This window comes from Microtus ochrogaster, chromosome 4 (genome assembly GCF_000317375.1).
Source record: "Microtus ochrogaster isolate Prairie Vole_2 chromosome 4, MicOch1.0, whole genome shotgun sequence".
Taxonomy (NCBI): domain Eukaryota; kingdom Metazoa; phylum Chordata; class Mammalia; order Rodentia; family Cricetidae; genus Microtus; species Microtus ochrogaster.
In genome coordinates, this window is record NC_022011.1 from 37,881,475 (window position 1) to 37,908,132 (window position 26,658).

General features: G+C 39.1%; 1 protein-coding gene across 5 annotated transcripts in view; it reads right to left on the reverse strand.

Moving 5' to 3' along the window:
• Strbp (spermatid perinuclear RNA binding protein) overlaps positions 1-26,658 on the reverse strand; it is a 118,448-nt gene that overhangs the window by 11,898 nt on the left and 79,892 nt on the right. For all 5 annotated transcript variants that reach the window (XM_005345944.3, XM_026789729.1, XM_026789741.1 and 2 more), the window contains exons 13-16: positions 19,795-19,953; positions 10,500-10,634; positions 9,946-10,086; positions 2,193-2,316 (exon numbers count right to left, since the gene is read on the reverse strand). In XM_005345944.3, coding sequence (XP_005346001.1) covers positions 2,193-2,316; positions 9,946-10,086; positions 10,500-10,634; positions 19,795-19,953 — 559 coding nt within the window. The remainder of the gene's footprint in view (positions 1-2,192; positions 2,317-9,945; positions 10,087-10,499; positions 10,635-19,794; positions 19,954-26,658) is intronic.

The following is a 26,658-nucleotide window of genomic DNA, read 5'->3' on the forward strand; positions in this document are numbered from 1 at the left end:
CAGGGGGGAGGGGGGAGGACTTTGGACTTTCCACAGGGCAGGGAACCCTGACTGCTCTTCAGACTGGAGAGGGAGGGGGAGAGGAGTGGGGGGAGGGCAGGAGGAGTGGGAGGCTGGGAGTAGGCGGAAATTTTTTTTTCTCAATAAAAAAAAAAAATTTTCCCTTGGGGGAAAAAAAAAAGAAGCTGAATGGCTAATAGCTAGGCAGTAGGTATAGGTGGGACTTCCAGGCAGAGAAAGAACTCTGTAAAGAAACAAGGGGAGATGCAGAGCAAGCAGGATGTACAGGAAGTATCTGCCATGAGCCGTGAGGCAAAGCACAGATTAGTATAAATGGGTTAATTTAAATTATAAGAGCTAGTTAGGAACAAGCCTAAGTTATAGGCTGAGCTTTCCTAACTAATAAAAAGCTTTCATGTCATTACTTGGGAGCTGGTGGGACAGAGAAAGACTTGTACATCCCATGTTTCCTACCCTCTAAATTATTCAGTGTCTGTTTCATCGAATGGGTCAAGTTCTCATCATTAGTACTGTGGCAGGGGCCCTCCAAGAGCCAAGAAGAAGAAACATGCAACTCTAACACATCTCTTCTGCAACCACCCTTCCTTCATCTTCATTCCAGCACTTTTAGCCTCACTAATTTAGTTTAAAGTACCTATTCAGAATATAAATCACCTCATATGGGTGATAAAGAAGCCAAAACTGTACAAAACACTTTTTTTGAGATATTAACGGCTCTTTGCCTTTTAGGAAAATTTCCAGAAACCATGCTAGCACACAATAAACTTCTGCCTGCAAAAGAGCCTCATTTCTCTATTCAGAAAGCCTGCAACAACAGTAGTGAGTCACTGCACATGCAATTTGCTTTTCCATCCCAGCCTTCTCATTCCAGTGTCAATTCCTCAGGGAAGCCTTCATGGAATCACTAGACTAGATCAAGGTACTCTGTTACATTCTCACCACATGATGCCTGTCTCCTCCCAGACTCAGTTTTAAGTTTTGTTATTTGATTACTTTTGTTAACTTTCCTTTCACACTGTAAGCTCAACAAGGATAAAATCTAAGGTATGTTTCAAAGCAAGAGAACTCTTTAAGACATACCCTCTGGAAATACAACCAGAGTGAACTTATAATTCCAAAGCACATCATTCATAAAACTTCCCAAACGGCAACAAAATGCACAATGAAACAATTCTAAGGGAATTCTTAGGGACAGTCCCTAATTTTAAAACAAACAAATAAACAAAAAAATGAGACCTAAAGTTCATACAAATTTCATCTTGGTCAACAAATACAAATGGCTTGTCAAGTGAAAATTTTCACTGCTTCACCATTGCAAAGAATGTCACTTTAACAAGCCAACTGGACATTCATGTTTAAAACAACATATGGATTTGAACAGAAGGCTGATAGTGGGCAGCTTTCTGGATCTCACTCAAGCATGTGTTAAAACGACCAATAGATTCGGGAATGCTAGCACCAGCATCAAAGACCTACCTATGCTGCTTGTTTCTCCCAGACCTGGTTGACCTACCTGGAAACTACCTTCCACCTGAGGAAACCCTGAGGACTAAGAAGTGAAATAACTTATATGGAATACCTAGTATATAATGAGCTCTGTAAAACCAAGGTTTATCCATCCCACAAATCACCCCCCAACACACATACACATGCACACACTCTGTCTCTCACACACTCTCTCCCCCATGTTTCCATTTGTGTTGTATTTCTTTGACTGTTCTCAAATATTGAAATACATAAATATTAATTTAACCAGGATTCACCCTATTAAGAAGCTCCATAGCAATTTAGGTAAACCAAGCATGACTGTATCCCCCACAGGATACATCCTGCTCTGCTGTCCAAGCATCAAAATTTGTAGAACAACTTTTAGATTCCATCCTGCACCACCCCATTCCCACCCCCATCAAAGTATGTTCCTTCATCCAAAGTCAGCCATACTTATCTTTCTTCTCCCTACAGAAAGGATTTAGTTACTCAGCAGATTCCTTTTGAAGCTATGTACATATACACATACATACATACATACATACAAGTGTGTATGTGTGTGTGTTCGTGCTTATTCTTCTTATACATGTGTGGTATTTCCAGAGACCACATAGAACTTTGGAAATGCTGTTCTTCAGTCCTGGAATCAGAAAGTCATTGGATCTTTAGCAAGTGGCACTAACCTGGAGCTATATAGCCAGGAGCTGCTGTAGCCCCCACGAATGCTCCCCTTGTCAGAGTTCCTCTTCCTCTGCCCCGAACTGCCTGAACTGCTGCAGATACTGCCGTATTCACAACACCCTTTGCCTGTAGTAACAACAGTAATAATTTATTTCATCATTGAAAAAATTTTCAGTCTCTCATCTGCTATGGAGCGTCAGGTGAGACAGTAAGCCATTTACTGGAAGACTTCTCAGTAGACTATCTGCAAAACAGAAATGACAGCTATCTTAACGAGCTACTCTGAAGAACGTGCTGAACACATGAAAATACCGAGTGACTATATCTCACCCAGGAAAAACCTTCTACATACAAATTTGAGTGGTCAAATTACACCCAAAGCCATTATAGACACATGACACATTGATTTAAAAGCCACTGAATTTTCCACCTAGAAGCAGAAAATATTCCAGCAATAAACTTGTGAACCAGGAAAGGGAGGGGGAGGGGATGGGAGGGAAGGGGAGAGGATATTTAAAAAAAAAAAAAAAACCACAGTTGAGCTCAAAGTAATCATATTTGATGGCAGAGTGTCCCCACACAGATCTAATTTATGTTACCACTAACAAACTTCATTATCTAATTAATACTTTAATCCAGGTTAAACTTTAATTAATTTTATGTATCAGAGTGCTTTGCCTCTGTCTATCTGTATGTATATAACACATGTATGACTTTGCCTGTATGTGTCTGTGTGTGTGTGTGTGTGTGTGTGTGTGTGTGTGTGTGTGTGTGTGTGTGTGTGTACACGTACACTACATGTATAACTGTTGCCAGTGGAGGTCAAAAGAGGGCATCAAGACCTTTGGAACTGGAGCCACCAAGTCAGTGCTGGGAACCAAGCTCGAGTTGTCTTCAAGAACAAGTGTTCTTAACCACTGAGCCATTGCTCCAGCCCCTGAATATAGGCTTTGTAAATAATAAAATTTCCTGCTCAAGTGGAGGATGTCTCCTATGGGAAAAGCAAACCAAGGTGACAATGATCTTTCTACTTAATCTAGAAAATAATTGACCCAATTTTCACTGAAAGAATTGAAAATACCTTATTTTTAAATTTACACCTCTATAAAGATTTTGCTTAATTTTACTTTTGTTACAAATGTCCAGATGGATGAAATATGCAACAAACTGTTCATGGCCTTTTGCCACTGAAGCCTGGGTTAGATGGGCATCTATTCCTGCTCTCTGCTTCCTGACTGTCAACATAAAGTCAGCCTCCTCCTCCTGGCATCGTGCCTTCCCCACCCTAATGAAATATATCCCTGAAATTGTGTCAGTGTCACCTGAGAAGCCCTCACCTACCATTTGAGAATGTTTGTGAAGAAGTTGATATGCCAGAATTAAGAAAGCACCACCAACAGATGCCCCTCTGGCCTTTGGATTACCCAGCTGCTAACTAGATGGCATCAATTATCAATTTAAGAGAAAGACTCATCTTAACCAACCGTGAATTTAAAAAAATCACTGTTGTTTTTACTTTGTATATATTTACAGACTCATTAGGTTCTAAGATTCTTAAGCCTATCATCAGGATCATTGCTGGCTATACCCTCAGCCTCTCTCCGACATCAGCAGACTGCCCTGGAAAATGCAGGCAGCCAATCTCACTGTTTAAGAGTTTCGAGATAGAACCCAAACCAAGGATAACACATTTCCTACTAATTGATAGGAATTAACTACTCTTCTTTTTTGAAGCAAGAGAGCCCTACAAATATTTACAACCAAGAAAAGTAATGTGTGCTCTACTACAAAAACATACAGCATTGCTGAGCACAGAAGGGGAGCTGGGGGACTGAAGCGGGGCGGGGGGCAGGGGGCAGGGCTGGCCACAAAGACGATGTAACATGTTCAGCTGTTTCCATATGACTTGGATAATAATGAAATCTCACAAGATTCCTCCAAATAATGGGTTAATCTCCTTATCAGATGTGAACCATGGTTACCACTGTGAGCCTATACAGTTCAACCAGAAAAGGGTTTTTTAAAAACAGATGCCTACCCTGTACCATACAGGGTAGCTGTGGGCTGTGGAAACCATGCCAGCCCTGCTTGTCTTATAACTGAATTGGATGGTGGTGCACTGGGACGGAGGAGCCCTACCATGGTAAAAGGGCATTTGCCATATACCAGCAATCTCACATAACTACAATTATTGTTAAGACTGGCACCATAGGAAAAAAGAGCATGGTGATATCATGGTCCTATCAACCTCGATGTGCATCTGCTATAATCCTCAGAAAAACCAAGAGAAAGTGTTTCTCACTGTCAGTCTTCCTTCCACAATCCCCACATTATCTCTGGAGCCAGAAGTAGTTATGGAGGAAATAAGTGATGATGACATCTAAGGGAGAGTAGAGCTGAGCATGGTGCTGAGTGCCCATAGTGTAGCACTTAGGAGGCTGAGGCAGTAGGATTGTAAGTTAAAGATTGGCTTGCATCACAGCGTGAAAACTAGTCTCAAAAAATCCAACCACCCAGACAATTAACGAACCCAATCACCCACCAAAGCAAAGTTAATAAAAGAAATAAGTAGAAAAAGATTTAACAGTAGGGAACTACAGGAACATGTAATCGCTACCATGATTTTCTCAGTTGTTCTGTTTTTATCTAAAATTTCAGATTACAAAACTGATAAAGAAGCCCTGAAAGCAAAACAGAGACTAGCACCTAGGCAGCAATTTTCTCACCATCAGAGAGAGCCAGCCTGTGCCCAGAATCAAAGCAACAGCAGCAATGTCCCTGCCAGTTGTGACTCTGCTATGTCATGGTCCTCTGGCTTTCATTCTTGTCTAGTGTCACATAGGAGTACTGCTGTTCCTTGGAACACATTTCTAAGATTGGTTTTTCCTATGTATCCACATGGAAATTAAAGTTATTTTTCCTATTTCGTCATTCAAAAACAAGTTTGGGGTTTTGTTTTGATTTTCTTTGAAACTCACTATATAGACTAGGCTGGCCTCAAACTCAGAGAGATCCATTTACATCTGCCTCTGCCATACAGAGATTAAGGGTATGTGCCACTGCACCTAATTATAATTGCTACTTTTTTTTAAATTTATTTATTTATTATGCATACAATATTCTGTCTGTGTGTATGTCTGCAGGCCAGAAGAAGGCACCAGACCTCACTACAGATGGTTGTGAGCCACCATGTGGTTGCCGGGAATTGAACTCAGGACCTTTGGAAGAGCAGGCAATGCTCTTAACCGCTGAGCCATCTCTCCAGCCCTATAATTGCTACTTTTAATTAGCAAAGAAAGTACAGTGGTTTCACTATAACTTTTTTCTTTCCCCTTTATGAGGCAGACTTTCTCTGTTTAACAGTCCTAGCAGTCCTGGAACTAGCTCTTGTAGACCAAGCTGGCCTTGAACTCACAGAGATCTACCTGCCTTTGCCTCCTGATTAAAGGCGTGCGCCACCACTGCCAGGCTCACGATCACATTTTATGCTTACTTTGATTTTCCTTGATCATCCTCCCCTAATTCAGTGCCTCTAACAAGGAACTTTATCAATCATGTAACCATCTACAACTTTCCTAATTTCTTCCTCTGTAAAATGTAATGGTGTTCTATCCTCCTAAAATGGATTTACCATATGTGAAAAAATCTAAATATGTTTTGCTGAGGTTCAAATAGTCTAAGTTCCTTTCACTAGTCTAAACATTTATTGTATTTTTTCTATCATATAATGTATTCAGCCATTAGTGTTACCACCAGCATTCACTAAGAGAAAGATAACATGTCTTATATTTTACTTACATTATCTTTTCCCCTCAGAATTATATATATAATTCAGACATAAATGTCTAAAAATATTTTTGTGATACAAAAATGAAGAGATAGAAAAATTTCATACTAATACATATAACTAAGGGGCCATCTTTCCCAAATATCTTAATAATTTATAAAGATTATAAATTATTATAAATTTATATAATAATCTTTCCCAAATATCTTAATAATAATAAAGATTATAAATTATTATAATCCAAGTGGCACTGACATTCCCAAAGCAGTAGTCTACATGGACAACACAATCATGTTGTGTGCTACCCACAGAGTAGAATCTGTCTCTCCTCTCCCCCCAAACAAACAAACAACTACTACCACCACAACAAAGAAGCATTCGTGGTAAGGAAGTGGGGGCATGGGTGGGGGTGGGGGTTGAGTGAGCTCCAGCAGGCAGACAGTGACCAGAACTGGACAAATGTTCTTACTGCAAAACCCAAATCACCTCTATTCCTCACTGTACCAATAATGACTTCACTTTCCACAAAATTATGGGCAGAAACCAAATATCCACTGAACAGAAGTTGTGTCTTGATGTGTATTACTTATAACCTGTCCCAAAGAGAAAGCTGCCAAGACATTAAGGATAAACAATTTCACAAACTTAAGTGGCACATAAGCAAATTTGAGGGCAGAAATCATATAATCATCTCAATAAAAGCAGAAAAAGCTTTTTTGACAGAGTTCAACATCTCTTCATGATTTAAAAAAATGGCTTTAGTCACTGATCCTAATGTGAGTTAGAGCCCCTGAGCCACATGGTAAAGAATGTGAAGTTGTCCTAACTTCACATGCATGCCTTGACATGTATGCATCCTCCATGCAACAAATGAAAAAAAAAGTTAAAAAAAAGCCCCAAAGACACTAGGAATAGAAAGAACAAACCTCAATATTAAAAAATGTTTTATGTAACAAACTTATAATTGACATTATACTAAATGTGAAAAAAAATCAGAAATAAGATGGGTGCCATCTTTTTCTGTTGTTACATAATATAGTGCTCAAAATCCTACTTAGAGCAGTCACGTAAGTGGGGAACAGAAAAGAACTCAAATTACCCCATTTGCAAATAAGAAGATCCTATACTTAAAAGACCCTAAAGACTCCACACAAAAAATTGTTAAATCTAGTCAGGCAGAGGTGGCATATGCCTTTAATCCCAGCACTTGAAAGACAGAAGCAAATTGGTCTATAGAGCAAGTGCCAGGACAGGCTCCAAAGCTACACGGAGAAATCCTGTCTTGAAAATAAAAAATAATAAATAGATAGATAAATAAATAAATCCAGTACATACTCTCAGCAAAGTGGCAGAATATAAAATTAACAAAAATTAGTAGCTTTGATATATATAAATAACAAATTTGCCAAATTCCTAACAGATTCTAACCAAAATACCCAACCAGAGATGAATGATCTCTATAAGTTCATCTTTAAAACAAAGCACCATGACAGCTCATCTCAAATTATACTACAGAGCTATAATAACGGCAGCAGTATGGTGCTAGCACAAAATATCACACAGACTAAGGAAGTAAACTGCAAGATCTATAAATAAGACCACAAAGCTACAGGCACTTACTTTTTGACAAAGGTGTCAAAAACACACATTGGAAAAAAGATCACCTCATCAATAAAGAAATAGGATATCCACATGTAGAGGAATGAAACTAAGGTCCAATCTCTCAGACAGACAAATTAGATAATCATAATCATAATGTATCAAAGACCTTAAAGAAAGACCAGAAACTCTGAAAGTACTAAGGGGAGTGCAAAGGTCTAGGCACAGGTAAAGGCTTTCTGAAAGAACTCTAATAGTATAGGAAATAACCATAAGAATGGACAAATGGGGTTGCTTCTACTACACAGCAAAGAAAACCACCATCAAAATGACAGAAAAGACAGTGTACAGAATAGGAGAGAAATCTTGGCCATCACACAGAGAATAATCAATAATTTGTAAAGAACTCCAAAATTTAAACACCAAAAAAAAAAAAAACACTCAGTAAATAGGCTAATAAATTGAATAGAGAGTTCTCATAGGAAAAATATAAATGGCCATAAATCTTTAAAATAATGTTCAATACATCACAGAAAAAGATAACTACACTGAGGTTTCATCTCACCCAAGTCAGAAAACAGGACTGGAGATATAAATAAGTGGTAGAGTGTATGCCTAGCATGCCTAAAGCCCATGTGTATGACCCCACCACCCTAACAACACACACAGAAACAGTAAATCCTAGCAAGGATGTAGATTAACAATCCCTATTCATGAGGCCTAAAGCAATGGCTAAGTGGCTGGGAGAACTAACTGCTTTCCTAGAAGACCCAAGTTCAATTCCCAGCACCCATGTGGCAGCTCAAAACTGTCTTTAACTCCAGTTCCAGGGGATCCATAGCACTAAACATACACATGATGGACATATATGTGCATGCAGGCAAAATATTCATAGACATAAAATAAGTGTTTTTTTAATAAGACGCACCTTCCGTTGCCCCTAGTAGAAATGTAAATTTGATAGCCACTATAAAAATCATACCGAGGCTCCTCAAAACACTAGAAGTAGAACTACAATATAACACAGCTATACCCAAAGGATTCTAAGTCTATACTACAAAGATACTTGCATATCCATACCTATTGCTCAAGTATCTACAATAGTCAAGACACAGAATCAGCCTAGAAGAACAGATAAAAGGATAAAGAAAATATGATATGCACACAAACATAGACACACATACATGAACAGAGAGAGAGATTGATTTTATTAGTTATAAAGATGATGAAATTTTACTAGGTGGTGGTGGCACATGCCTTTACTCCCAGCACTTGGGACGCAGAGACAGGAGAATCTCTGAGTTTGAGGTCAACCTGGTCTATAAGAGCTAGTTCAAGAACAGCTAGGACTGTAACACAGAGAACCCCTGTCTCGATAAACAAAAAAACCTATAACAACAAAAACAAAAGCAAAAACAAAAAGATGATGAAATTATGGTATTTCCAGAAAAACTGGTAGAAATGGAGATTATATTATACAAAATAGACCATTTGAGAGAACAAAAGTGCCAGCATTGGGTTAGGAGGGATTGGGACAGGGGAGAGGGCAGTGGACTGGGAGAACAAAGTACAATGGCAAACATGTATAAAAATGTCACAATAATCCATGCCGTGCAGTGGTGGTGCCTGTGTTTAATCCCAGCACTCGGGAGTCAGAGGAAAGTGGATCTCTGAGTTTAAGGCCAATCTGGTCTACAAAGAGAAATTCCAGAACAGCCAGGCTATCCAAGGAAACCCTGTCTGAAAATAACAAAAAAGAAAAATCAAAATGAAACCCCTTATTTTATATACCAATTAAAAATATGGTGGAGAGCTGGGAGGTGGTGGTGCATGCCTTGAATCCCAGCACTGAGGAGGCAGAGGAGTTCAAGGCCAACCTGGTCAATAAGAGCTAGTTCCAGGACAAGCTCCAAAGCTACAGAGAAACCCTGTCTCAAAAAACCAAAAAAAAAAAAAAATATATATATATATACACACACACACACACACACACACACACACACGGTGGGGGTAAGAGAATGGCGCAGTAGTTAAAGTTCTAACTGCTCTGTGTTTGGTTCCCAGTATCTACTTCTGGTGGCTCACAATTGCCTTTACCAAATGCAACTCTAGTGAGCTTTAGGGGATCTCACACCCTCTTCTGGGCTCTGTAGAAACCCTCACACATGTGGCATACATTCACAGTTACACAGATAAAAATGTAGTCCTGTTGGTTTGGAAAATAATATATAAACTAAGTCGGTCTAGAACTAACAGGAATCTAATTACCTACCTTACTTCCCAAGTGTGGGAAAAAAATAAAATTTAAGGAGACACTAAAATGGCAAATAAACAGGATATTTAACTTAAAAATATTACAAAGGTTATACCTGAGGAATGATCTTCTTTTTCTTATTATTTGCTGCATTGGGTCCAGAAAACAGCTTCTCCAGAGCAGCTAGTGCTGCACTTGCCTTGGCCACTTTCTTGTTTGGGCCTGCACCTCTAAATTTCTGGCCATCTACTTCTACCTGAAATTAAAAACATCACTTTACAGTTATCTCAGAAAACTCTCTGTACATGTCTTTTAACTTGAAGATATCATAGGGATGGAGAATTAGTTCAGCAGTTAAGACTACCTGATGCTCTTGCAGAGGACCTACATTCAATTCTCAGCACTCACATATGGTTCACAACTGTCTATAACTCCATTTTCAGGGGATTCGACAGGCAATGATACACACACATACATGCAAGCAAAGCATTAGTACACATAAAGTAAAATAAATCTAAACAAAGAAAAATTTTAGGAAGAAAATACTGAAAGTCAAATAGTGTTCTTAAAATAATAAAAGCTAACAGAAGTCTAAAATGCTTTCTACTATCAGTTCAAGAATATGTCTGTGAAATAAAAAATAAGGTAGGTATGTATTTAGGTACACACCTCCATTACAAAGCGCTTGTCATGGCTTCCACCAGTCTCTGAGATGAGTTCATACTTGAGACCTCTCCTTTTTTCATTGAGTTCCATTACAGGGTTTTTGCCACTTGCTGTGAGAATAGGACCCTGAGTTCTTACCTAAAAGAGAAAGGGAAGATAAGACGGTCAATCAAGACTTCAAAACACCTAATTTCTTTTTAATATAATTATGTTAAAAGTAAATTAATTCTAATTAATAAGGGCTAAAATGAATCACCTTTGTACCCTTATGGCGAAACATTATCTAAGGTGATGAAACTGTAAGCAGCAATTACAGTAGTCATCTCAACAGCCTGCCTTTCAAGGATTGCCCCATTCAAAAACACAAGGAACATTGCCGCTACACTCCACAGTAGTGCAGGGTCTGAACTGAACTGTGCAAGTCCTGAGACTGCAGGTAACTAACAAAGCAGATACAACAACTGGAATTTGCATAATGCCTTGAAGATTCACAATTTCCATCTTTAGGTATGCAAGAAGTAACTCTCAATTTTGGATGTGAGAGAGAAATGGTTCTATACGCCCCTCGGTCCCTCTAAACATATCTGAAAGTGTCTAATATAAAAAACAATAGCCTATAAACTATGGATTTTGAAGTTTAAAAGTAACAAAAAGTACAGTATAATTGTTACAGAGCAGGTACCTGCTGTAGAAACCTTCTGTTTGGCACTGCTCAGGTGAAACCTCACTTAGAGCTCATTCTCTAGCCCAAGCAAGCTAGAACTCAGTGCTTTTTGCTGTAGTTTTGTTTTTTGAGACAGGGATTCTCGGCATAGCTTTTGGCTGTCCTGGAACTCCTTCTGTAGACCAGGCTGGTCTCAAACTCAGAGATCTGCCTTCCTCTACCTCCTAAGCGCTGGGATAAAAGATGTACGCTACCACTGCCCAGTGGAACTCAAGTTTTATATTCTCATTTCTTTGGTTACCACTTGCCAAGAGCTGGGATTACAACCATGTACTGACACACCCATCCACACAAGATTACTTTTAAAGGACAGTTTCCTTGAAATACATGCACACCTGGTTTTAAAGGGCTCAGTGCCAAACCAATCATGAGTGGCTATCAAGGAAAAAAGGGAGAATTAGCAAGTCAAAGGACAGTGTAGTTTGGCAATATGGGGGTAGGGATATATTACATTCTTATTAGAAGGATGGTTCCAAACCACAAAACACTTTTTATGCAAACAAATCTCACCCCCCACCCACCCATACACAAATCACCCAACTTTGATCAATTAAGGTAATATAAAAAAAGAAATAAGAGATCTCCACTCACTGCCACAAAGCAGAAGTAGTACCCACTACCAAAAGTCATGTAGCTGCTATGAGAGAAGCTCACACTGTAGTATGAATTCTAGTTGATCTTAATAATAAAAACTTGGAGTCAGCTATCAGTGGTGAAACCTGGAAAATCAAGCCAGGCAGTGGCAATGCACACCTTTAATCCCAGCACTCAGCAGGCGGATCTCTGTGAGTCTGAGGCCAGCCTGGTCTACAAGGGCTAGGACAGCCTCCAAAGCTACAGAGAAACCCTGTTGGGGGTGGGAGAGAGTTGGATGGATGGACTGAAAGATCAGAGAAGCAGAGCAGCCAGACACTAGAGAGCTCTTATCTAAAAATGCTCAGACGAAGGGGAGATCCTGTCTCTACGAATCCTCAGACTGAATGCTCTCCATCTATCTTCTTTAGCAACCTAGGAGAAACTAGTGTTCTACAGCAGTGTTCTCCATACCAACCAGACCACTTGGCACTGCTCAAACATGTATACTTATAACTCCAGGACATGGCAGCTCACCTTCTTTCAACCTAGAATACCTGTTCCCTCCATTCCTGCAGAAGTGTTCTTGCTGCAATATTCTAATTTTACATGGTTTTAAGTGTATGCAGCAGGAACAACCACTCCTTCCGAAGAGACTTCGCATTATTGTATTTATCTGGAGCACTACTATGACCCTAGCCTTTGCTTTTTGCAGTGGTGCATTTTCAGACTCAGGACACAATGGTTGCAGCACATCGAGCTAAGCAATTCCTTAACAATTACTTACTCTTATAACTGAGGCAGGAACCTTGTCTGTGATCTTGTTGTTGTTTTACTTTTTTCTGATATAATTTTATTGATTTTTATTGAGCTCTACAGTTTTCTCTGCTCCCCTTCCTGCCTCTCACCTCGCCTTCAACCCTCTCGCAAAATCCCCCTGCTCCCAATTTACTCAGGAGTTCTTGTCTTTTTCTACTTCCCATGTAGATTATATCTATGTATGTCTCTCTTAGGGTCCTCATTGTTGTCTAAATTCTCTGGGATTGTAATTTGTGGGCTGATTTTCTTTGCTTTCTGTTTAAAAACCACTTATGAGTGAGTACATGTAATATTTGTCCTTCTGGGTTTGGGTTACCTAACTCAAAATTATGTTTTCTAGCTCCATCCATTTTCCTGAAAAATTCGAGATGTCATTATTTTTTTCCTGGTGAATTCGAGGGGCATATATGCTGTTTCCAGGTTCTGGCTATGACAAACCATGCTGGTATGAACATAGTTGAGCACATGTCCTTGTGGCATGATTGAGCATCCTTTGCGTGTATACCTAAAAGTGGCACTTGAGGAAGGTTGTTTCCTACTTTTCTAAGATATCGCCACACAGATCTTCAAAGGGGCTGTACCAGCTTGCATTCCTACCAGCAATACAGAAGTGTTCCCTTTACCCCACAACCTCTCCAGCATAAGTTGTCATCAGTGTTTTTTATCTTGGACGTTCTTATAGGTTTAAGATGGAATCTCAGAGTTGTTTTGATTTGCATTTCTCTGATGACTAAGGATGTTGAGTATTTCCTTAAGTGTCTTTTAAGCCATTTTAAGATTCCACTGTGGAGGTCTGTACTCAGTTTTTTTATTGGATGATTTGTTCTTTTGATGATCAATGTCTTAAATTCTTTGTATATTTTGGAGATCAGACATCTGTCTAATGTGGGGTTGGTGAAGATCTTTTCCCATTCTGTAGGCTGTTGTTTTGTCTTATTGACAGTGTCCTTTGCTTTACAAAAGCTTTTCAGTTTCAAGAGGTCCCATTTATTAATTGTTTCTCTAAGTGTCTGTGCTACTGGGTTTATATTTAGGAAGTGGTCTTCTGTGCCAATGTGTTCGAGTATAATTCCCACTTTCTCTTCTATGAGGTTGAATGTGGCTGGCTTTATGTTGAGGTCTTTGATCCATTTGGACTTGAGTTTTGTGCATGGTGATAGATATGTGTCTATTTTCATTCTTCTACATGTTGATATCCAGTCATGCCAGCAGCACTTGCTAAATATGCTTTTTTTTCCATTTGATATTTTTTTGTTCTTTGTCAAAAACCAAGTGTTTAAAGGTGTGTGGATTAATATCTGGGTGTTCGATTTAGTTCTGTTGGTCCTCCTGTCTGGTTTTATGCCAATACCAGGCTGTTTTCAGTACTGTAGCTCTGTAGTAGAGTTTGAAGTCAGGGATTGTGATGCCTCCAGAAGTTCTTTTATTGTACAAGATTGTTTGGTCTATCCTGGGTTTTTTGCATTTCTATATGAAGTTGAGTTCTTTCGAGGTCTGTGAAGAATTTTTCTGGGATTTTGCTGGGCATTGCATTGAATCTGTAGGTTGCTTTTGGTAAGATTGCCATTTTTACTATGTTAATTCTACCTACCCAAGAGCATGAAAGATCTTTCCACTTTCTGGTGTCTTCTTCAATTTCTTCAAAGATTTAAAATTCTTGCCATACAAGTCTTCCACTTGTTTGGTTAGAGTTACTCTGAGATATTTTATGCTATTTGTGCCTATTGTAAAGGGGGATGTTTCTCTGATTTCTTTCTCAGCCCATTTATCATCTGTGTACAGGAGGGCTACTGATTTTATTTTTTTTTAGTTAATCTTGTTTCCTGCTACATTACTGAAAGTGTTTATGAGTTGTAGAAGATCCTTGGTAGAATTTTTGGGTCACTTATGTAAACAATCATATCATCAGTAAACAGTGAGAGTTTAACTTCTTTCCCGATATGTATCCTCTTCATCTCCTTTTCTTATCTTTTTTTTTTGTTTTGTTTTGTTTTTGTTTTTTTTCGAGACAGGGTTTTTCTGTGGCTTTGGAGCTTGTCCTGGAACTAGCTCTGTAGACCAGGCTGGTCTCGAACTCACAGAGATCCGACTGCCTCTGCCTCCCGAGTGCTGGGATTAAAGGCGTGCGCCACCATCGCCCGGCTTCCTTTTCTTATCTTAATGCTCTAGCTAGGACCATAAGAACTATACTGAATAGTTATGGAGAGAGTGGACAACCTTGTCTTGTTCCTGATTTCAGTAGAATAGCTGGGAGTTTCTCTCCATTTACTTTGATGTTGGCTGTTGGCTTGCTGTATATTGCCTTTATTTTGTTTAGATATGTTCCTTGTATCCCTGCTCTCTCCAAGACCTTTATCATGAAGGGATGTTGTATTTTGTGGAATGCTTTTTTGGCATCTAATGAGATGACCGAGTGGTTTTTATTTTTCAGTGAGTTTATATGGTGGATTATGTTGACAGATTTTTTTTGTATGTTGAACCATCTTCGGATGAAGCCGACTTGATCATGGTGGATGATGGTTCTGATTTGTTCTTGGATTTGATTTGCCAGTATTTTATTTAGTGTTTTTGCATCAATGTTCATGAGTGAGATTGGTCTGTAATTCTTTCTTAGTTAATGTCTTTCTGTGGTTTGGGTATCAGGGTAATTGTAGCCGCATACAAAGAATTTGGCAATGTTCCTTCAGTTTCTATTGTGTGGAACAATTTGAGGAGTATTGCTATTAGTCCTTCTTTGAAAATCTTGTAGAACTCTGAGCTTAAACCATCTGGTCCTGGGCTTTTTTGGTTGGGAGACTTTTGATGACTGTTTCTATTTCTTCAGCAGTTGTAGGTCTGTTTAATTTGCTTATCTGGTCTTGATTTAATTTTGTTAAGTGATATTTATCCAGAAAGTTGTCCATTTCCTTTAAGCTTTCCAGTTCTGTGGAGTACAACTTTTAGAAATATGACATAATGATTCTCAGTATTTCCTCTGTGTCTGTTGTTATGTCCCCCTTTTCATTTCTGATTTTGTTAATTTGGATATTTTCTCTCTGTCATTTGGTTAGTTTGGATAAAGGTTTGTCTATTTTGTTGATTTTTCTGGAAGAACCAACTCTTTGTCTCATTGATTCTTTGTATTGTCTTCTTTGTTTCTATTTTGTTGATTTCAGCTCTCAATTTGATTATTTCCTGCTGTCTAGTTATCTTAGGTGAGTTTGCTTCCTTTTGTCCTAAAGTTTTCAAATGTTCTGTTAATTCATTAGTGTGGGATTTTTTTTTCCAGCTTCTTTATGTAGGCGTTTGCTGCTATGAACTTTCCTCATAGTGTTTTCATTGTGTCTCATAAATTTTGGTATGTTGTGTGGTCATTTTCATTGAATTTTAGGAAGTGTTTAATTTCTCCTTTTATTTCTTTCTCAACCCATTGATGACTCAGGTGAGCACTATTTAATATTCATAGGCATATCTTTCTTTAGGTTAAGAAAGTTTTCTTCTATGATTTTGTTAAATATATTTTCTGTACTTCTGAGTTGAACTTCTTTCTCCTTCTTCTATACCTATTATTCTTAGGTTTGGTCTTTTCATGGTATCCCATATTTCCTGATATTTTGGGTTAAGCTTTTGTTAGATTTAGTGTTTTCTTTGATTGATGAGTCTATTTCCTCTATTGTATCTTCAGCACTTGAGATTTTCTCTTTCATCTCTCGTATTCTGCTCTTTATGCTTATGTTTGTGGTTCCTGATCATTTTCTCATGATTTCTGTTTCTATAATTCCCTTGGCTTGTGATTACTTTATTGTCCTATTTCAGTTTTCAAGTCTTGAATAGTTTCCTTCATATGTTTAATGCTTTTTTTTTTGTTTTCTTTAAAGGATTTGCTGCTGTCTTCCAATATTTTGTTTGCCTTTTCCTCCATTTCTTTGAGGGAATTTCCTCATTTCCTCTTTAAGAGTTTCCTGAAGTTATTTTTTAGGTCATTTTCTTTTGCTTTATCTATTATTGGTTATTCAAGTCTTGCTGTTGTATGGTCTCTAGATTTTACTGGTGTTATGTTGTTCTTTGTGGTATTGCATGTGTTTTTACCTTGTCTACTCATCTTTTCCTCTAATTGTTGTGCTTGGGGATGTCTGTGATTTTGGTGATTATTATCTGCTAGGTGCCAGTAAATCCAATACTCCTATGGTTGTTTCTCATGGTACAGTCAGTGCCACAATTCTAGTTACCCCATTGGTCACTTCATGTTCCTGGAGGTCACTCAACACTCTGGGCTTAGCTCTGTTCCTGTGGAGTTTGCTTTTTCAGGCCTGCTCTAGCCTAGGTTGTTGGCTCAGACCTGTTTCTCTAAAGGTCCGGATCTGCTCCTTCAGAAGTCCCTGGCTTAGAGTTGGTCCTGTAAATGTCTCTGGCTCTGATCTACTCCTCAGAGTTCCCAGACTCAAGTATGCTCAGACCCGTAGAGGACCTGGCTCAGGCGTACTGCCTCAGAGTTCCCAGACTCACGCCCAGAACCGCAGAGATTTCTGGTTCCTGCCTACTCCCAGACAGATACCTGGACACACAGAGGTCCTAGCTCAGGCCTAGTTCTTCAGGGGTCTTGACGCAGGCCTACTCCCTCAATGGTGCCAGATTCATGCCCGGACCCGCAGTGGTCTCTGTTTCTGATCTACTCCCTATGCAGTTGCTCCCCTGTACCTGCTCCTGTGGAGTTCACGGTCCCAAGTATGCCCTGGCCCATGTCTCTGGCTCAGTCCTGCCTCCGCAAATGTCCCTGGTCTGAATCTGTTCCACTCTTGGAGCTTGCTGTCTCAGACTGTCCTGGCCTAGGTAGCTGGCATAGTCCTGCTCTTTTGAATTTGCTGCCTCAGATCTGCTCTGGTGTAGGTCGCTGGGTCAGTCCTGTTTGTTTTACTTTTTAATGTAGGGATTATTTTGGCTTTCCAATTTTTCCATCTGATATGCAGAAGGTCTTCTTTTCTGCCTGTTTGTGTTTCCCATCCTCAATAAAATGCTTTCTTCCTTCAATTGCCATTCCATCGGTAGGTTGAGATTTCTTTGCTGTTATTGCTTGTCTCCTGATGTTTCCTATCCTTTATCCTTTAACTGGCAGAGAAAATAAACTCCATCAAAACTCCTAAATGATATGACTTTGGGGGCTCATCTCTGACTTCTGAAGTTGATATCATTTTAAGACCTAACTTGGGATTTCTTTTGAGGACCACAACTAACTCATCAAGATGCTACCTCACACGACAAGCTCCTAAGATACATACCATCACCAAATACTTTCTTATGCTCTGGATCATTGCCCTCAGTTAAATTTTATCATGGTCCCTTAGATGATTTACTCTTTGAGGCACTGTGACTGTTGCCCACATTGTCAGCTCTAAGAACTTAAGAGGAACTGTCACCCTTAAACCTCCTAACACCTGTTAGGGTGATCTCTGAAGAAAAGTGATAAGAAACCAGGAGTTACACATACTCCCATTAGGAGTGAGATAGGGAGAGGGGTCATGATAGGGCAAGAAAGGTAAATTTCTAAGATGGCAAGCTTCTTCCTAACCCTCCAGACTTGAAACAAAAGCCTGGCAGCTTAAAACAAAAGCAAGGCTTTGATCTTCCACCAGCAGTTCCCCTATGATGGATAGGCTCAAGTTCAAGGCTGCTCAGGACATGTCACACAACAGTTCTGGAACAATCAACCATCCTGTCTTTCTTCAAACTGACTAACCCTAAATTAGGGAAGGAAGATCTTCAGGACCTTTAAAACCCCTAGAGATGAAACTGGGTTTCTCAGCTTTCTGAGTCCTCCCTCTGCTTTGCAGAGTCTTTTTCTTTGTACACTCCATGTCTGCTATGTGTGTTTCCTCACCCCAAATAAACACCTTTCTTCAAAAAAGTAAAATAAATGTGAGTTTCTGCTATTATTCCAAAGCCAGTTCTTCAGAAGGAATGCAACCAACATGGGTTCCTCTCAATGTACATACTCAGTACTTAAGATTAATCCCATTCTATTATCTGGGATCACTAGTCTGACTCTGATTCTTAAATACACAGTGGGCAGTCTACACCCTCCTGTAAAGATGTACAAATTAAATGGTGAACTTATCCTCATGTGCCCCTGCTTAGCACACACTTCAAAAAATTCTGTTTCCTCCACTAGATTTTTTAGGTTTTGTCCTTCAGTTAGTACCAATAGTCTTGATATATCATAATTATGACATTCTAGAAGTATCTTCCATGTTCAGTAGGCTTCTTAAATGAGCATATAGGGTTTTTTTTCTATAGGTATGTTGACATTCTTTTTAGGAGGTCAATAAAAGAAGATCAAGATGTACAACTATTTGAAAATATGGCTGTCATCATACATATATTCAGAAGTATCTCTGGGCAAAATTAAGGTAAAGAGCCATGTAGGAAGATAAGGCCTACAGGAAGAGGTGAGTCAACCTGGAGTCTGCCTGAAGGCCTACCAACAACAGGTGCTGTCCTGATTATGCCTAAAAATGAGGGGTGACCGCTCGTCGACAGATCAGATCTCAGCTTGAATGCTAGGAGGAAGGTATACAAGGCTCTCCCCATTGCTGAATAAATAAGTCTGCTGTTTGTCGTTTACCTAACTCTAGCTGTCTATGTTGTTGACACTGCGCCTTTTCACCCACTCCCCTGAGGGAGCAGTTAGGAACCAGAAACAGAGCCAAATGTTGTGACAATACTCCTGTAATCCAAGCACTTGGAAAGTAGAAGCAGGAGTTCAATGTCAACATCAACTATACAGCCAGGCTGGACTACTAGAAGCCCAGTCTCAAAAACAAACAAAACAGCCCATACGATGGTGGCACATGCCTTTAATCCCAGCACTTGGGAGGCAGAGGCAGGTGGATCTCTGTGAGTTTGAGGTCAGCCTCAAACTACAAGAGCTAGTTCCAGGACAGGCTTCAAAGCTACAGAAAACCCCTGTCTCGAAAAACCAAAGGGAAAAAAAAAAAAAAACAAAGCATAATAATCAAGCAGAGAGCTACAGCTGTGGCTCAGTGGTAGCGTGCTTGCCTAGTATCCACAAAGTCTAGGGTTTGACGCTCAGTACCACTCAAACTATTAGTAATTTATGCCTCTTTGAGACACTTATTCTTTTCCACATCTCTAAGATTTCCACAACACTCACACTATATTCTAGAGAAGAAAAGAACACAAGTATACCTCTAAGGTACTGGAGGTCTCAGTTGTAGAATTTCCAGTATTATTGCTTGAGTTTGAAGATACTGTTTCATTTTTGCTTTCATTATCTGATTTTTCATCGGAGCTCATACATTCAATATCTGCATCAAAACCTGTTGGGTATCCCATTGCCTGCAAAACCTGCACAAATCCCATTAAAACATGTTTATTCAGTTACTAAAGATCAAAAATGACAGCTGAAATTGTGAGATAAAAAGGTTTCAGAATCTGTAACATTTAGTTTTCAGAAACACCTGTGAAGAACAAAATTGTACTACACCTGTGAATCCTCGGTTCAGTCCATTCCATGTACCAGGGTATCACTGCATGAGAATGGGAAAGCTTCCTCAGAGTACCTAGCTCAAAGACTTCAGAAATGCAAGTCTAAAATTACTGCTAGTTCATTTAATTTGAGGTGAACGATAAAGATAACATACAGCACTGTCAAGCTCAACCAATGGAGGGGGGAGATAACATTCAAACAGCACCCAAAAAAAGAAATGAAACTAGAAAGAAAAAAGACGTGAAAGCCTACTTTTATCACTCCCCTATGGTCTTCAATCTCTCCATCTATAAAGCAAAAGAATGGATCAGCTGACCTTTAAATTCTGTGACAACCATTGAGAAATTGGCCAAGGGACAGAATCCAAAGTTGTTGTCGTTGTTGCCTTGTTCTGTTTGTATTTGGTTGGCTTCACTTTGTGTTTTACCTTCAAATTGGTTTGCCAATAGAGCCACAATTTCCAGATTTGTTTCTTATGTGTCTCTCTCAAGGCTTCATAGCTACAAAGCTTTTGCAATATTGCCTGTGTGGGCTTTTGTGCAAGCACATGTACATAATCTTTGACCACTCCTTCCAGATTACACTGTTTTTACAGTAAACAAGACAATGAATTCACTCGTATCTTAAGTCTCTTCCAAAGTAGATTAATTAGTTACTGACTAAACTTTTTTTTAACTTTATTTTTAAGTAAAAGAGAGTGATAAGGATCAAACTCAAGGTCTTGCCAGGATGTGTGCTTGCTCACCACTGAGCTATTCTCTCATTCTCTCAGCCTTTAATTAAAACAATATGCCCATGGATATAGGAGTAAGGATTAAAAAATCAGTTTTTAGTTGCTGGAGTATATAAGCAAAGACATATTTCTCCATTTTACCTATTGTAATTAAAAGGTGACTCAAAATGATGTTACAAGTGGTCAAATTTTTAAAAAAAAAAGTCTTTGTAGAAAATGACAGCTATATAAAAGATTTTACCAATATAAACAAAACAGTAATACCCACAAAACAAAAAAAAGGGGCTTAAATTGAACTCTGTGCAAAGGGAATTAGAAATAACTCATCCAATTCATACGGAGAATCTGGCATTCTCATCATAAATGAATTCCTTAAGTTTACTAATCCATAAAGCCAAGAACCCCTTTTAACATCTTAAGTTCTAAAATTACTCAGACAGCACTTTACACTAAGTACACTAACATCACTTGGCTAGTACATCAATATTTCATAAAGAAAACACCTGCTCCCATGAGTTCTGAAAATAATGCTCTCCCCCTGAATAATCTCACCCTGGACAAGAGATACGGGTATAAAACTAAAATTAATAATGCCCACCACAGGTCAAAGTCAAGCATCACCAACAATGGGGCTTGTCTCTTCTATTACAAAGGCACAGAGGGATGTGGCTTGGAATTCGGGTACTGGCCTAAGTTCAAATCTCAGCATCACAGCAGGGGAGAGAAGGTTTCTCAATTTAATAGCAATTGAAATCTCAATGATAATTATTAAATACCACTTCTTCCTTTGCTCTTCTCACTTGTCCTAAGCCATTTATTTGTTAAGACAAGTTAAGTTACAATTTATAAAAGTGGTGTATTATCTCTTGAGAGATACAATATCCACTTTCAAGATAAATAGATACCTAATAACTACTTTTAATAACTGAGGCTGGAGAGACCAACAATGTTTGATCTTGAAGCAGACCTGGGTTAAGTTCCCATCACCCATGTGGTGGTTCACAACCACCTGTAACTCCAATTCCAAGGGACCCAGCACTTTTTTCTGACTACTGTGGACACAACACACATACACAAGAGAAGGCAAAACGCTTATACATATATAAAAATAAATAAATCTTTAGGGTGGGGAGGGAGGGGGTAAGGGGAGATGGGGAGAAAAAAGTGAGAAGGGTAGGATGGGGAGAACTTGGGGCAACGGGATGATTGGGATACAGGAAGGTTGGATAGGGGAGCAGGGAAGCACATATCTTAATTAAGGGAGCCATCTTAAGGTTGGGAAGAGACTTGGACCTAGAGGGGCTTCCAGGTGCCCAAGGCGAGGTCCCCAGTTAGTTCCTGGGGCAGCTGAGGATAGGGAACCTGAAATGATCCTATCCTATAGCCATACTGATGAATATTTTGCATATCACCATAGAACCTTCATCTGACGATGGATGGAGATAGAGACAGAGACCCACACTGGAACACTGGACTGAGCTCCCAAGGTCCCAATGAGGAACAGAAGGAGGGAGAAGATGAGCAAGGAAGTCAGGACCAAGAGGGGTGCACCCACCCACGGAGACAGTGGGGCTGATCTATTGGGAGCTCACCAAGGCCAGCTGGATTGTGACTGAAAAAGCAGGGGATAAACCTGGACTCTCTGAATATGGTGGACAATGAGGGCTGCTGAGAAGCCAAGGACAATGGCACTGGGTTTTGATCCTACTTCTTGTTCTGGCTTTGTGGGGGCCTAGCCAGTTTGGATGTTCACCTTCCTAGACCAGGATGGAGGGGGGAGGACTTTGGACTTTCCACAGGGCAGGGAACCCTGACTGTTCTTCAGACTTGAGAGGGAGGGGGAGAGGAGTGGGGGGAGGGCAGGAGGAGTGGGAGGCTGGGAGGAGGCGGAATTTTTTTTTCTCAATAAAAAATAAAAAAAAAATAGCTAATAAAAGTTAGAAACAGCTCCAAAGTGGAATTCTTGCCTGGCATACATGAAGTCCTTGATTCATTGTGTATCTGTATGCCTGTGTGTCTATGTGTGTGTGCTCACATCAGGGTGGAAGCCCTTGGCAGACAAGGGATAAAACTAGTATGAAACTTCAAGTTTCTTACACGGTCAATAAGACAAAATGACAGCCTACAGAATGGGAAAAGATCTTCACTAACCCCACATCAGACAGAGAGGTCTGATCTCCAAAATATACAAAGAACTCAAGACATTGATCATCAAAAGAACAAATCATCCAATAAAAAAAATTGAGTACAGACCTCAACAGAGGAATCTAAAATGGCTGAAAGACACTTAAGGAAATGCTCAACATCCTTAATCATCAGAGAAATGCAAATCAATACAACTCTGAGATTCCATCTTACACCTATAAGACCGTCCAAGATAAAAAAAAAAAAACCACTGATGACAACTTATGCTGGAGAGGTTGTGGGGTAAAGGAAACACTCCTGCATTGCTGGAAGGAATGCAAGCTGGTACAGCCCCTTTGGAGATCTGTGTGGCGATTTCTCAGAAAATTAGGAAACAACCTTCCTCAAGACCCAATAATACCACGTTTAGGTATATATCCAAAGGATGCTCAATCATGCCACAAGGACATGTGCTCAACTATGTTCATACCAGCATTGTTTGTCACAGCCAGAACCTGGAGAAAACCTAAATGTCCCTCCATCGAATAATGGATTAAAAAAAAAATGTAGTACACATTTACACACTGGGGTACCACACAACAGAAAAAAATAATGACATCTTAAATTTTGCATGAAAATGGATGGAGGTAGAAAACATCATCTTGAGTGAGGTAACCCAAACCCAAAAAAGACAATTATCACATGTACTCACTCATATGTGGTTTTTAAACATAAAGCAAAGAAAACCAGCCTACAAACCACAATCCCAGAGAATTTAGACAACAATGAGGACCCTAAGAGAGACATGCTTAGATATAATCTACATGGGAAGTAGAAAAAGACAAGAACTCCTGAGTAAATTGAGAGCATGGGGACTTTGGGAAAGGGGTCAAGGGGAAGGGAGCAGAGAAAAATGTAGAGCTCAAAAAAAAAAAATCTAAAAAAAAAAGTACCCTTTGTTAGGGGCTTTCAGGAAAAAGCTGCAAGAGGAGAGGGAAGCTGCAACTGGGTAGGCTAAGTCACACTACTGTAGCATGACAGATTTCTGCTTGATTTATTGCACTTTGACTCTGGAGTGACCTCTCTGAAGAGGTATTTTCCCCAAGAGCCACTAAGACGACTGGAAAGATGGCCTATGTGGTCCTGTCACAAAGGATCTACCTTCAGAAATACAGCACTCCCTCCAACTCATCTGTCCATGTCTGTATCACCTACAGGGATGGCAATCTTGCAATGTATTCTGATACATAATGGGATTCTCAATACATTTTTTAATGAATTATTCATTAACTTTGGCCTAGTAATTCCATCTCTAGAACTTATCTTATAGAATAATAAGGCAAAGTCACAAATAGGAAAAGCAATAAACTAAGACATCCAAAACAAATATTTTATGGTAACTTGATAAAAAATAACCTTCACTTAATATTAGAACAATCTTTAATAGAAAAATAACTTAACATGGACCTACTTTATGTACATATTTATACACAACATGTATATCCACTGTTCTTGGGGCTAATTTCCTTTGAGAATTCTTAAGTTCCATTTCCAAAACTTAACACAAAACCAAGTGACTTGCCAAATCCCAAGTGAATTCTCAGGTACTAACTTATACATATATATGTATACATGTATTCATATACAGAAGCAATAAATGGAATAATAAAGACTAAAAATAACCCTTTATCAATTCAGCTTTGGTCTTGCCACCCAATTAGTACAAACTCCATGATTACATCAAATAGGTAAATGTCCTTGAATTTTAGAATTGTACATTTAAATAAAAATAAATCTCAGGAAAAAATATACACCTTCTGCATGTAAATGTAAAAACTGCTACTATTATTTCTAACTCAGAATTAAGGATGTTTCATTCTAAACCATAACAAACATACATGACAACTAAAAAGAGAAAGAAAAGCCAACTTTTAAAAAAGCCAGATGTAAAATAAAAACTACCTAAAAAGCTTGTACTGGCATGATGGAGGACACAAGTACTTGCTGCCAGATCTGATAACTGAAGTTTGATCCATGGATCCCATAAGATAGAGAGAACAGACTCCCACACGCTGTCCTGACAGTCACATTTACACTCATGCCATCACAATGTACACTCTTCCCCACTACATACATACATACATACACACACACACACACACACACACACACACGTTAAAAATATTAACATTAAAACTTGAAAACCTTGGAAAGAACTCTTTGCCTTAATATAGCAAGCAAACTCTAGAACATAGCTACCTAGTACACAAACTAGTATAAGAATGGGAAGACACAGAACGGACCACAGGCTACTTCTGACTACACCTTCATATAACATTGCTGAATAATCATCATAAGCAAAACAAATTATTCACAGAGGGGCATCCAAAGCTTCAAAGCCAATTTACTCAGATATTTCACCTTCCCTGAGTGGATCAGCAATCTAGTTTGAGTGACTGCTCAAAATGGGCAAATCTCATCTCTTCACAAAGTTCAGATTTACTACTCAACTACACATTCTACCTGAACTGCAACAAAGAAAAAGAAGAGAAAGAGAAAAAGCATGACAGCTATCTACTTCTGAAATATCTAAGAAGGATATTTGGTGTGAGACAATGCTCTGTGTTCTGTCAATTATGTTTCAAATAAACGCTAATTGGCCAGTAGCCAGGCAGGAAGTATAGGCAGGACAACCAGACAGGAAGTAGAGGCGGGTCAATGAGAACAGGAGAATTCTGGGAAGAGTAAAGCCCATTCCTCCGAAGTCTTCTGTGGCCCAGCCACAGAAGAAGCAAGATGTGACTGCCTCTCTGAAAAAAGGTACTGAGCCATGTGGCTAATGTAGACAAGAATAATGGGCTAATATACATTATAAGAGTTAATAAGAAGCCTGAGGTAATGGGGCAATCAGTTTATAACTAATAGAGACCTCTGTGTGATTCTTTTGGGACTTAACAACTGAGGGAACCAGGCAGGACAGAAACCTCAGACAACAGATATTAACTTGCTCCTCTCACCCAATTCCATTAGAATTATAACTGATGTCTCAGATGTGTGCTTATATACCTTTGGAATATAAGAAAGCAAACTGAGAAACTCTAAGTATACAAGCCCTCCCCCCATACTTATCAAAATTTAGGTTAAAATAATCCATCATGGTATAATATTGTTATACTGCATCAAATAAAAATAGCATCTAATTTACAACATAAAAAAATTTAACTACAAGTTGCTATGAGACTATTAGCATAAAGTAAAAGAAGAAAATCCATTAAGGATCACTGGTTTCCTATTTTATAAAGATCTACCCAGAAGAAATGCCCACCTGACCCTTATACAAACACAACTGTGACTCTCAGAAATCAACTGACTGTTTTTATGTCACAGATAGTTTATTTCACAAGATTTTTGTCTCACTGGCTACAGAATTTAGCTTTAAACTTGCAGTTCATTCTCAGGTTCATTTGCGATGGTGAATTTTGTTTTAGTTTTGTCTTCTTGACACAAGCTTGGGTTATTTGGGAAGAGAGAACCTCAATTTAAAAAATGCCCCTAGAGAAAGACCATCTCTGTGAGTTCAAGGCCAGCCTAGTCTAAAAGAGCTCGTTCTAGGACAGGCTTCAAAGCTACAGAGAAACCCTGTCTTAGAAAGGAAGGAAGGAAGGAAGGAAGGAAGGAAGGAAGGAAGGAAGGAAGGAAGGAAGGA